This window comes from Alosa alosa, chromosome 5 (assembly GCF_017589495.1).
Source record: "Alosa alosa isolate M-15738 ecotype Scorff River chromosome 5, AALO_Geno_1.1, whole genome shotgun sequence".
Lineage (NCBI taxonomy): Eukaryota > Metazoa > Chordata > Actinopteri > Clupeiformes > Clupeidae > Alosa > Alosa alosa.
The window spans coordinates 28622202-28636375 of record NC_063193.1 but is presented as its reverse complement, the minus strand read 5'-3'; the positions used below and the strand labels follow the sequence as shown (position 1 = coordinate 28636375).

Here is a 14174-nt window from a genome sequence, read left to right as displayed (position 1 = left end):
TAGACATATATTTGCAATATATTGGTATCCCTAGTATGCGTACAAATACATAACTTCATATCATATGAATAACTATCAATATCATAACTATCAATATCATATATTAACATATATGCAACTGACATATATTTGTAATATATTTGTATATCTGGGAAAATATATGTATAATATATGAAAATATATGTATAAAAACGGCCAATTTTGCTATGTTGAAATATATTTGACATGTATGTGTATATATGTGACTTATATGCGTGAGGCATACAGTGACATATACATAATATATGTGATTTACATATATTGCCATATATCACATTTTTGTATGGGAAATGCGTGTGCGCAAGGCTTCACAACACCAACCTTGCTCCAGTAGCGAGATCACAACACGATTGGCACAAGGTCTTCACCGTTATATATAATACCTTCATGGTCTTCACAACAAACCATATGATTTGTATTCACAACCTAACCCCATGCATACAGAGGCGATTCTAGAGTCTGTGGGGACCCTAAGCAAAAATTCCTAGGGGGCATTCCATGTTCAATCTTTTTGCCAATTAACATTAGCCTATACCATAATTTCATTGAGTCAATGCCAAACTCTGATGTTGATCCGTCAACACTTTACACCCTCGATTGACGTTTACCATAGTAGCCTAAATATGTACGGATTCTTTTAACTCTTTTGAACACAGATCCTGTTTATAAGGCCATAGCATACATAGCACACATGCACAGGAGCAAGCAAAATGACTCAATCATTCAATCTCTATGGGCGAAATTCTCACTTGTCCCACCGGCAAACGCGCTGAGACCAGGTCTCGGGGGGGCCCCCTAGCAGCTCGTGGCTTCAAGCAGTTGCCTGCCTTGCCTGTTGACAAGGTGCGCCTCTGCATGCATATCTATGGAGGGTTTTTTGAGTGCTGTGTCTCATCAGAAAGTCTCTGGTTTCACTTGCACAGACTCACACACACATTGAATGAGCACTTGCATCACTACCTCCTATTTTGTTGCCTCTTTATCATGTCCCCCTCAAGTAGGCCTATATTATGATAACCTACTGCATTGCCAGGATTTCCAACTTTGGGTGCTTGGCTGGAGTGAGATTTTGTGAAGTCATAGCGCGTGGACACGGGCTGAATTTTGTCCCCCGACTCTAGCTAAATCCTTGATTTATGTTAAAAAAAACAACAACAAATGGAATGAAACAATTTCTTCCAAATGTAGTCAATTTATTGATTGCAATAAACAGATGACGACAGCGCTGCAACGTCGCCGCTACGCTAAATAGCGTTATGTGCCCAAACGCCACACATTCCCCAAACTTTCCATATTAGCTTCATTAGCTTAGGCCTACTTGCTAGCAAACTTTGCATCATAATCCTCATTGGGAATGAGGTGGTGGAGAGGGTCTCCAGTTTTAAGTTTTTAGGTGTGACTGTGGATCTGTCGTGGGGGAAAACTATCACCTCTGCCACAGCAAAGGCCCAACAGCGCCTTTTCTTCCTCAGGAAGCTGAGGTGGTCAAAACTGCCCCAGAGACTCATGGTCAACTTTTACCACTGTGCAGTGGAGAGTGTGTTCACCTATGGGTTACTGGTGTGGCTTGCCGCCTGCACCAGTGCAGAGAAGGAGGCCCTACACAGAGTGGTAAGAGCTGCAGGGAAGATCATTGGGGTCATCCTCCCAGACATTCCATCTGTGTACACCTCCCGCTGCATGAACCGAGTGAAGAACATCCTCCAGGACCATTTACACCCAGCACACCATCTCTTCCAACCACTGCCCTCTGGGAGAAGATATAGGTCCATCAGGGCCAAAACCAGCAGGCTGGCCAACAACCTTTACCCCCATGCAATCAGGCTTCTCAATGGACAGCCCCAGCACCTGCTCCTCAGAGGCCAGCAGCAGCTTCGAGTACGCCCCCAGATGCCCATCTGCTCGTACACACACACACACACACACACACTCGCTCTTTACCCCCATGCAGTCAGGCTGTTCAATGGACAGTCTACCCCCCACGGACATCCCTCTGTGACATAATGTCTCTGTCCATACACCCCCAATACCTGTGACCTGGACTTTGCATTGCTGCAAAAACAGTCCAACAACCTTACCTTTATTAGATTTATTAATTATTGCACCAAGCACTTTACTGGACATAGCACTTTATGGGGTTTTCTAGGGGGTATTTATGGGGAGCTAAATTAGGTGCAAAGTAATGGGGGATTCATGGGGAAGTAAATTGATGAACAACCTCAAACTATATGCCTGTCTGTTTGTGCTCTAATAACATTTCGTTGTTATCCTGTAACAATGACAAATAAAAAATGAACTGAACTGAACTAAAGTAGGCCTACAACTATTAAATACTGCTCAAAAAAATTAAGGGGACACTTAGTTTTCCACAATTGTTAAAACACATTTTTTGAAACTTTCCACCCTTTTCTTCATTCACAGAATGTCTGACAGTTCTTGCAAAATAAAACACTTGCCTCAAAAGTTTTACTTGTGCTCAGAACCAAACAGTGTCCGAGTTTGTGTATGATTGATTGACACCGATCCAGTGTATGATTGAAGTGTTCCCTTAATTTTTTTGAGCAGTATAGTTGACATTACTTGCTGAACATTTTCAATACGTGCAGCACATACAAAGTTCCCGGATGTGTCGGTTGTGTGTATAGAGTACTAAAGTGTGACATCACATTTCTGTAGCAACCAATTTTCTGTTCTACACAAGCCAAATTAACAACATGAAACAGGCCAACGTTTTATAGAAAAGGAACATTTTTTTAGCAAATTGATATCCCTTTAATTTAAGATAAAAGAACTACATGAAGTGGGAAACCTCCCAATACAGGAGTCATATGGCTCGATTTCCAAACTAAACAGAGCCAGTAGTAAATGGTTTAATAAGAGTTTATTGGGATATGCCAAATGAACACAAGTGGCAGGACACACTCCCTCACACACACACACACACACAAGCCCACTCCCTCACACACACACAGGAGAGTGATCCCTATGGCACTCTCCTGGCAAAACAAAGCCCTGGGGCTCTCATGGTTTAAATGGTTTACCTCTTACTCAGAGTTAACTTGCCAAGGTTTGTCACTAAACCACATACTTTGAAAACCAGTTGACAAAATACTGGACCCTTTCCTGATGGAGCGGGACTATTATGCTGTCCGTGAGGAGGTCATGGTGGAGTTAATGCATGGAGTCCAGTTCCTGAGAACAACATGAAACCACAGACCAAACCAATCATCAGGGAAGAGGTAGGTGTGATAATGACGATGAACACTAGGGGTCTGGGATTATTGAGATGTGGAAAGGGAACAATTAAATAAAATCAGTGAAAACACAATCAGGTTTCTCAAGCACATGTTTAGTGCATAGTAAAAATGCTTCAGAAATGGGGAAGACTAACAGACCATGTGTCGTACATAAAACAACGAAACCCTAAATAATAAACATCTCTGAAGATAATCATTATGATATGGAAAAAAAAAAATATGACCTGGTGGTCCTAATGTCTCCTTAAAGCCAACACTTCATATTAGCAGATGTTTCACCTGAACCAGTTTCCCTTTGAATAAACTTCACCTGTTTCACACCAGCAATAGCAAGGCCTACTCCAAAACGACTGACATACAGTATGGGTTAGCCTTGCACACTGCTCCAACAAATACCAACAAACTCCAACATTCTAAAGTTGGCAGCTGTTGAAAATTGTCAGTTGGTAGTCTTTTGTTCATAAAACCAACTGTCATGTCAAACTCTTAACGACTCCATCCAACAAACGCCAACAAACACAGACGACCGGCCCACACTGACACAACTGTTGGAGTATGTTGGCGTTTGTTGGAGCAGTGTACGAGCTCCTTAAATGAGTGTGGTTTTACACAAGTGTCTGCCAGGTCTTGAATGTCATGCTCGGTTAACAATGTGAGGTTTAGACCAAATGATAGACTTGGTTTCCTGTGCCAGTGGCTGGATGACGAGCAGGGCTTGGAGTTTGAGCCTGTACTTAGTTCAGGCCTCGTCCCCTCCCTGTCAGAAATCCACGGCTCGCAGCTTGCGTTCCTCCCGCTCAGTGAGCGGCTCCTGCGCCAGGATCTTGCCGTGGAGCCGGTGATGCTTGCCGATGCCGAGGCGCGGCAGGCCTCGGTTGAGTCCCTCCAGCAGCACGCAGGCCTTGCAGAGCGCCTGGCTGGAGATGTACCCGCAGCGGGCACAGGTGCCTTGCACGGGCATGCGCACGTCTTCGCGCACCGACAGGTGCTCGCCCGAGTGGACGACGTCCATGATGGCGCTCGGCCGCACCGCCTCGAGGTCCTTGAGGAAGGTGCGGGCGTGGCCGCGGTAGGCGTTGGGCGAGTAGATGCACTCGGTGGAGAAGTAGTCCAGCTTCTTGAAGTAGGCGTAGAGCACGATCTCTTTCTCGTAGGCGTACTTGAGCGGCTTGCAGCGCGGGATCACACCGTCGCCCTCGCTCGCCGTGCTGATGGCCGTGCAGCGGCGCAGACGGGCAATGTCGCCGCGCAGCACATTCATCAGAACCGTCTCGGCCACATCGTCCGCGTTGTGACCTAACGGGAGAGCAGGGGTGGAAAAAAAAAAACGCATATCATCACAGCACAAGAATACTAATCAAGACACCAGTTCGCCTATTCACCTTATTCAGGCGGGTGCCAAAGCAACGAGAGGTATGAAATTATGATTTATTTATTTATCTTTGGACAATGTAGGCTACCCGTAAGTAAAGCGGGAGATGTGTGTTGCTTATGCGGCCGCGCAAGCTGCAAAGCACTGCGTGAAACATTGGAAAGGGTGTGTCAGTACGGTTCTGCCTTGTCACACCCCGACACAGGTTCGTGGATATGAGTGTCGCGATTTCGGTTTCGAATCGCATATCGTTACAGCCCTAGAAATTGCACAATATATTACACACGACAGCAACTGAATCCATGGCTCCAATGTAGTGCAAAACTTGACCCCGATCTGCTCCCAAGACTGCCACTACTTAAAGGACACTTCCAGCTGCCAGGCAGCTACAGCGCTACACTCTGGGGGGCATGTTCATGATCCCAAAGTATAGCACTGTAGCTGCCTGGTAGCTCTAGCTGTTGGCGGCAGCAACTCGAGCTAGGTAGAACCAATTGTCTTTGTTTTTTTTTGTACTGACAGTACTCGGTGACCTCGAGCAACAGAGATCTATGTGAAAAAAATCGCCAGAATTCAATACACAAACCTATCCGGTGCCTCCATTTAACAACCCAGTCAATCTAACCTATGCTAAGCTGTAGCAAAACTAAGCAGCAGGCATCCCAGTCATGCATTTTAGGTGCATGTGGGAGACTACATGCTGATCACTTCAGGTGTAGGCAATGGGAAAGTAAAACAGTCTTCAAGAAGGATTAGGAAGCAGAAGTTGCCTGAGTGAGAAGAAAGGGGTATGCATGTCTCAGAGGTTAAAGGAAAGCTTAACTGCCAATTTTTCCACATAGATTTCCGAGTCACTGAGTGCTGCCTGTACGGGGGGAAAAAACGATCGGAACTACCTAGCTCCAATTGCTGCAGCCAACAGCTAGAGCAACCAGGCAGCTCAGTGCTACACTCTGGGGGCATTATTTTAAAGATGCCCCCAGAGTGTGGCACTGTAGCTGCCTTGCTGTTCTAGCTCTTGGCTACAGCAACTCTGCAGCATGGCCGGAGTTTTCCTTTAAACTAGTAAAGAGAAGGGGGGTGGGGGTGTTTAGTGACAAGTTAAACTCTCAGAAGTTTAGTACAAGTATGTGGTTTAGTGACAAGTTAAACTCCGGGTAAGTTAACTCAGAGTAAGTGGTAAACCTCCTAATAGAGGAGCTGTATTGCTTTAATCTCCTAACAAAACAATGCCATAGGGTTATTGTTATAGGAGGTTTACCACTCACTCCGAGTTAACTTACCCAGGTTTGTCACTAACCATCTACTTGGAATCCCCCAGGTGCTGTGTGGTCTCGTACCTGTGCAGATCTTGTCCACCTTCAACATCATGGCTCCCCTGTCCAGGGCCTGCCGCCTGAACACTCCGCAGAACGTGCAGTTGTTTTTGAGTCCCACCTGCTTGACGATGGCGTCCATGGTCCAGCCATAGAGCTCCTCGTAGGACACGATCTTCAGCGGCAGGTCATACTGCTGCTGATTCCTCTTCACCGTCTCCAAAGAATCGTCGCGGTAGCCCGTGATGCCCTCGTCCACAGACAGCAGGAGGAGGTTGAGTCCGTAGTCGTAGCGCTCGTTAAGAACCTTCATCACGTGGGCCAGGACAGTGGAGTCCTTTCCGCCCGACGCTCCGATGCCCACCGTCTCACCGCGGTTAAAAAGACGCGCAGATACGATGGTGTGATGCACCTCCTCTTCGAATGCCCAGAAGAAGCATTCTTTGCAGACAGAGTGCCCGGTTTTTGGACGTTTCAGCACCGCTCTCCTGTTTTCACAGCTGCTGCAGAACACTGGCATAGTGGCTTAACAGATAGTTCCTACAAGACAACCAAATACGGTGTTACGGACCTTCTGGGATTGGCATTACACAATCCGGTAAAATGTTCCTTGGTCACCGCTAGTCTGTGATTTATGGCCATTGACCTCCATTCATCAAATAAAAACATACTTCGAACATGTGTTCAAACTAATGCCGCTGATATGACAGCAACCATTTCACTTTAATAATAAACTATATTTTTAAACAAGATATTTACAGCAAGAATAATGGAAATTTATGTGGAGAAATTATGTGAGCGGTACAGTGGTAGTGTAGTGGTTAACATAGTCTTTACTTAGGTTGATTTTTACATTTTCTAATAGGAGAAAGTGTTTGTGACAACACATATAATGATACATTTGATAATGTTTGATCGCTGTTTTGGCATAAAGCATCTTTCATGTAATGAATGCGCACTCTAGAAAGGGAAAGTAGCCTAGGCCTACTATAGCCTGGAAATCCAGACCCAAATCTAGAAAGATTTAGGGTCTGGCTATGAGTAATGAAAATGGCCCAACTTGAGGGGCGGCACAAAGCATGCATTTGAAAATATCACTGCACACAATTGGATAACTCTACGACCAATCAGAACAATACACGGGGTAACGTATCCCGTGGGTTTTCGCTAAGCCCCATACGCTTAGCTACCAGCGGAGCTAACTGGTAGATTAGACTCTTGCTGTATCCGGTCGGTAAAAAAACTGTCACAGTTTGGTATGGCAACTGCTCTGCCCATGACCGGAAAGCACTGCAAAGGGTGGTGAAAACTGCCCAACACTTCACCGGTTCCTCACTCCCCTCCATCGAGGCCATCCAGGGCAAGCGATGCTTGCGTAAGGCGCGCAGCATCATCAAAGACTGTTCTCACCCCAACCACAGACTGTTCACCCCACTCCCCTCTGGGAGGCGTTACAGGTCTCTCTCCGCATCTGAACCAGCAGGTTCAGAAGAAGCTTCTTTCCTGCGGCTGTCACCCTACTAAACTCTAGCTCTGCATCCCAGTGACATCCAACAAACTAAGCCCCCATTACCCCCTGCCCCGCCCCTGCCTGATGCCTCCTTGCCTGTGCCTGTTGAGGTGTCCACGACCATGGCAGCCTTGACAGGGACAACAAGGAGGCGAACATCCCCCAGCCCCCACAAACTGCATTTCGTTGTCTCTGTACTTGTACTTTGCACAATGACAAAAAAGTTGAATGTAATGTAATCTAAAAACCCGGTAGAGAAGAACGCAAGTCTAACTCGTTCATTGTAGCGGCCAAAGCCATTTTAAACAACTGGTATTCATTCATAGCCATCTTGCAATGTTTACTGATTCCGGACTTCGACATTGCAGCACTGTTGTTATCTGTTAACCCTTAAAGGAGTACCGTCACACGGAATGTTGAGAAATGAACGTTCTAAAGAATATCTGGGTTCATTGAATTCAACATAGAATTTTAGAACCTTCAATTGTTGCGGAACTTAGAATGTTCAAAAACCTACACCTTTAAGGGTTAAGCTTGCCTCTGGCCCACATATCAGATACACCGATGTGATTGGTGCAGCTCTGCACCAACAGCATGGGTAATGAGCATCATTACTGATTGCCAGAGTGTCTCGCTGAGCAAATTCAAATTGTGCTCTCGCGAGAACCTCACCATCCGCTAGCTGCCTAAATGTCTGGGTCATTCCACGTCAGTTCAACCAGGGCGGGCATAGTATTAGTATAAACATTAGTAAAGACATAGTATTTGCTACATACTATATACACCAAATACTATGTCTTTACTAATGTTTATACTAATACTATGTCTTTAATACTATGTAGCAAAATCGTCATGTTTGGTCTGGATAATCCTGCATGGTCATAGCTGTCCCTCAAAGTTGATACAAATTTTATTGGAGTTTTTGGCTGGGCTCTGTTTAAGCCTTCAGAAGACCCAGTAAGGAAAATAAATCAAGAGCCTATGTTAAGTACAAATATGTCTTCTGAAGGCTTAAACAGAGCCCAGCCAAAAACTCCAATAAAATTTGTATCAACTTTGAGGGGCAGCTATGACCATGCAGGATTATCCAGACCAAATGTGACGATTTTGCTACACACTATTCCTATTTATGTACCAGCATGCAAAATTTGAGCCTTCTACATGGTTTAGTTCTTGCGCTGTGGGCTTGTGAACTTTGACAAAAAAAAAGAGGCCGAACTAAATCGACACCCCCCTCCCCCTGTAAAACTGGCTGTATCTTGGAAAGTATTGATCTTACATAAGAGTCATTTTACAGTGTGTCTCCTGGGTAACATAGGTACACCTGGTAATTATTTCAGAATTTTTTGAGACCTAAGTGCGTGGGCCCTGGTTGAATTGACGTGGAATGACCCGTCTAAATAAAACAAGCAGTAAGGCAGTTACAGTTTAAATATTTCATGACCAACAGATGGCGCCATTTCACTGCACTTCGGGCCTATTTATGCCCAAAATCTAATGCAATGGCGTCATCTGGTGGCCATTAAATATTGAATGTCTATACGACGGTAAATGCAACAACACTCAAACCTCTTGTCATAGGAGCTGTTTTCATGAAAATTCTCCACATTGCTCTGACGAATTTATGTTATTCTTACTGTATGTATCTTGTACAAAAATCGAGTTTTTTTTCTGAAGTGAAATGGTTGCTATCAAAATCCACATTTTCGAAACAGTTTTTGAATGAATGTCGGTCAATGGTAGCCGTAAATCTCAAACTAGAAGAAATAGGCTACGTTGCCTGATTGCGTGCTACCAAAGACAACAAACCCATTCACAGTCCATGCATGATACCAGTGATAAACATGTCATACATCACAAGCAGTTAGTTCCCTTTTTGCTTGCAGATGTTACTCCAATTCGACACATGGTAACGTTAAACCACACATAACTTTACATTGAGCCAATAGGGCCAACTTCTATTAGATCTGTTTTTGTCCATGACAAATGAAACAACATTAGTAGGCTACTATATGTTACTTTGGCTTAGTTACTTCGTAACTTCCGTGCAACGACTTAAGTTTGTCTGTAAATGGGATGACGTTAGCTAAATGCTGAGTTAGCTAAATATAGCCTAGTTTGGTCTAGTCTTGTAACTGATATACAACTAAAAAAAACTCTTGCGTTACACATGGCTTCATCTCTGTGTTTACAAAGCCTGGCAATTAACGTTAAAGATACTCTGGCAATCTCGCAAACTTACCAGCAGGTAAACAGTTCAACAAAACGTGATCCGTTTAGCTAATGTTACAACCGTTGTGTGACAGTTGTATTCACCAACCGTTGATTAACTAGTGACATTTAAAAGCCGGCAGCTCAGAAAACAGAAGGTAATGAAATGTACTTGTGGACTTCATGGATCATGTCTTCAAAAATATCCCGCATATAAATTCACTGTGTGTACACGTTGTCACGCATCCATGATGACATTACTTCTTTAGTTTATTGGCAGATTGCACCGTTCAATTGTTGCATACCGCCCCCTACTGTACAGGAGTGTGTAGAGTGTTGCAGAAACCATTTTTTTACTGCCTTTGTTGCTAATCCATCTGCCTCCAATATGTGCTGGAACCCAACAGAGGCTTCTGCCAATAAACTAGGCTTCTAATACTTAACAATATATTTCTAACCTCCATCAGTATTTCCAACCTCATCATCCCCTCTGACTGAATCACCACTTTCTCTGGTACAACCATTTTAATCTGAGCATATTAGATATTTTAATGTTTTATCTATTCTATCCACTTTAGTGCTGTTATTATGCCAGTAATTTCGATTGAATATACTGAGAGGTGATTATTTAATCTATATGTTTTAAATTCATGATTGTAAATTCCTACCACGATGACAATTTTGGTCTTTTTGATCCATCTGTGTAAATCTGAATAAGACCATAAAGTGAAGAAGATAGATATCTTGCCATAACTCTGATCATCATTCCCTCTTTTCTTTTAATATTCTATGTTGACATCTGGAATTGGAAGCATCCAAGGAACTTCACTCAGAACTACTGCAGGATAAACTCTTAACCTTTAATGCTGTACTGCTCTGCTAAATTATTTGTGCTCCATCCAAACCCTTTAGCCTTTGTTTGATATTCCTAACGATCATATAGAAAGCAGGATTGACAAACTCTCAACTTTCTCTTTTCCTTTAGTCAGCCTTTTTGAATCATTAGCTCACCCCCTTTTAGAATACTCTTTATTTCTTCAATGGAAACCGATATTGGTATTTCTATTATCACTCCTCTTGATTTTGATGTTGTACCTGGTATGTGTGAAGTAATCTTGACCCAAAGCACTTTTCCTCACGCTAATTGTTTATCCAGCACCAGCTTTGCAAATGTCCACAGACAAGGTAGAGTACTTGCATGATTTTATGAAAGTATGTATGATGCAACAAGTCAATTTTGTAGTTTCTTATGTCTCATTCCATCGAACTACAGATCTGCTACCCGATCTGGCAAACTTGCATGACAGATAGAGATAGATAGATAGATACTTTATTGATCCTCAAGGGGAAATTCAAGATAGTGTGGTCATAGACAATAGAGGGTTGTAGAGGATAGTGTGGTCATAGACAATAGAGGGTTGTGAAGCGAATGCAGAAGTGCCGTTCACCCTGTTACGAGTTGATGAACCCCTGAAACGATTTTGAAAACATTATTTTTAACTAAAAAACTCTTTGGTGTCGCTTTAAGACTTCCATACACTGTTCTTCAGATGCTGCAAAGATAATCAATCTACTGTTTCCCATGAACCAGCATGACTGATTTTGCATATCTCTTTCTCAATTGCTTTAGTCATTTATATTGAGTGTAAATCAGGGCCTCCATGCAGATCAAACACTACACTACAACTTTAAATGCTTCACTTGGTTGTGTATTTGCATTAGCCTATTCCTCCAAAATCTGCTTTCTTCAGGCTTACTCCACTTATCTGTTGACTCCACGCTACTACTGGAGTCTGGCCTTTGTCTGACCTGTTTCTTTCTGACTTCTTCCCAGAACATCTCATCTTCATCTATCAATGGATCCAAGCCTTTGAGATCCTTCAAATAACCATCGGGACGTTCTGACTACTTGATCCATTTTACATTATATTGAAATAACAAAATAAGAAACACATTTATCATAGCAAACGCAGCACTCGAGCACGTGTGTGGCTAATCTCCAGACTACCACACTGGTCTGCAATATAGCTAAACTAGCGCAAGCTTATCTATATAAAGCTAATGTATAAGGCAGCTTGCACATAGCATGATAAAACCATTTACACAACATAAGAATATTACCTGGAACAAAGTATGACAGTGTGGAATTGTGGGTTCAGCAAATAGATCTCGGGACAACAATCTAAATAACATGTAAAGCAAGTGACAATTAGCACGCTAGTTCAAATGAAAATATGCTTCGTTGCAAATCTCTAAAACATGACTTTACAAGACACATAAATTATCAACTAAACTCAAAATTAGTTAACTGAAATTATTATAAGCACATTGCATTACAAACTACGTAGAAATGTAATGCCAGAGGAATTACAATAGTGGATGGAAAGCTGCTGGCTTAATTTTGGTGGGGAGATTCCTGAAAAAACAACAACATTGAATCACTTAATCTTTGAGTACAAACCCTCTTACCAAAAAACCTTGTGTGTCTGGCGTTCTTGAGATATCACACTCAAGGTGGGTTTGACCTTGACATTTGACTTCATCATTGAGTCCATACAAATGTTCACAGCAAATTTGAAGCCTATACGTCAAGCCGTTCTGATGTTCTGACACAAGCACGAAAGCTGGCCTTTGGAAAATGTGGTTCAGAGAAAGTCTATAACAGGGGTGGGTAAACTGCGGTCCGCGGGCGGATCGAGGGGTTGTTTAATGCGTCCCCGCCGGGCAATTTTCAAAACCCAATGTGGCCCTTGAGCCAAAAAGTTTGCCCGCCCCTGGTCTATAAGCTGGCAGACACATTTAAAATCAAATCAATGTAAGTACTAATTAGGGTTGGGTATCATTTGGGTTTTATCCGATACCGGTGCTAAATCGATACTTTTAAAACGGTAAAAAATGTTTTACATTAAAATGGTCTAAAGCATGAATTGCTTTGGTAACACTCCAAAATAAGGTGCCATAATAAATAGCAAACTAGTAATTACCTAACCCTTTGTTAATATTTGTTAATTGTTACTAACATATCTATTTGGCGCAAGTTAATAGTTTTTTCATCATTAATTAAATATTAGTTGTTTGCATAAAATCTGTAATAAAAACAATGGATTCAAACAGAAACTGAAGCTTTACAATTTACACATTCCTCTAACTGCAATTTTTGATGTTTTCAGGCGTTCCTGTTACGGTTTTGCAAACCCACTTTTGTTTTCGTAACTATAGGGTCACTCCCTGGTGTCACTGATTGGTCTGATGGAAACATTAGTGAACTATGCTGTTCCAGACTAGTATATCCCTGAAAGGAGATCTAGGCGAGCATGGTCAGGCTAGGAGATGGAGATGGCACATATAATTCATGATGGGCTTGGCTTAAATCAATCGGTGTTCAGCCGCACTTTCTCTCTCTCTCCCGCACACACACACTTGCTGAAATCATAGGATGCCCAGTGACACAGTCAACCCCAGAGTCCAAGTGGATGATGCCCTCATCCACAAACACAAAAAACCCCAGCTGTTTTTGAGCTGCTGCCCCATCCACCCCCATCCACACACACACACACACACACACACATACACACACGATGCCCCCGCCCCCCTAACCCACTCCTCCCACCCCGCCGCCATAAATCACAGGAAGTGGGACATCCCAGACTCTCTGAGGAGCAGTTGGGTGAGCTGAAAGCGATGCGCCTAGCCTCCCTGAGCATCTGTAAACGCTACAGCACTCTCTTAATTGGCAAGAGAAATGGAGGCAGGTTTTCATATTTGCTTACTGGCAGCACAGAGAGGGATGTGTGTGTGTGTGTGTGTGTGGGTGGGTGGGTGGGTGTGTAATGGGCCATTAGTCTGATGGTCATCGTGGGAGAGACACAGCTCTTCAGAACGGGCTCTGCTGTGCACGTTATTTCACCCCTGTGTCTGTCCTCTACTGCATCCTCATCGTCTGTGATTGGCTTTGTTGTGCTTCCTCATCGTCTGTGATTGGCTATGTTGTGCTTCCTCATAGTCTGTGATTGGCTAAGTTGTGCTTGATTGCATTTTTGCCACCGGTGCTGAGTTTAAGGATTTGTCATCATGCCAACTAGGAAATGGCCAAGGAGGAAGTGATACACATTTGTTTAGAACCGAATGTCTTCACCTATAGGCAGTTGCAACACATGAATGTGCTGATGTTTTAAAAACAAAAGGGTCTCTTCAAGGGTTTCTTCTGGTTTCTTCTGGTTTAGGTCTGTGTGTTCCCTCACACAGTTTGGTTTGCCATCTCTCTTTACTCTACCCACAAATATCACTGTGTGTGTGTGAAGTGTGTGTGTGTTTACATACACACATTCCAGGCATAAACAACATAACAGACACATAATAAACACATTGTCTGTTTTGTTTTCTTTACATAGGTGTTGTCTCTGAGCTGCTACACCTGACACAGCGTCCTTGTGCCTTGTGTGTGTTCTGTACAGTATGTTTGTGTTCCT

At 43.2% G+C, this 14174-nt stretch overlaps 1 protein-coding gene across 1 annotated transcript; it reads right to left on the bottom strand.

The window, feature by feature from the left end:
• Nucleotides 1-2901: 2901 nt before the first annotated feature.
• Nucleotides 2902-9966, bottom strand: ctu1 (cytosolic thiouridylase subunit 1 homolog (S. pombe)). The gene is made up of 3 exons (XM_048243527.1): nucleotides 9737-9966; nucleotides 6009-6524; nucleotides 2902-4592 (listed from the first exon to the last, which is right to left on the bottom strand). Exons 2-3 carry the CDS (start codon nucleotides 6502-6504, stop codon nucleotides 4057-4059), a joined length of 1032 nt encoding a protein of 343 aa, XP_048099484.1. The 5' UTR covers nucleotides 6505-6524; nucleotides 9737-9966; the 3' UTR covers nucleotides 2902-4056.
• Nucleotides 9967-14174: the final 4208 nt, after the last annotated feature.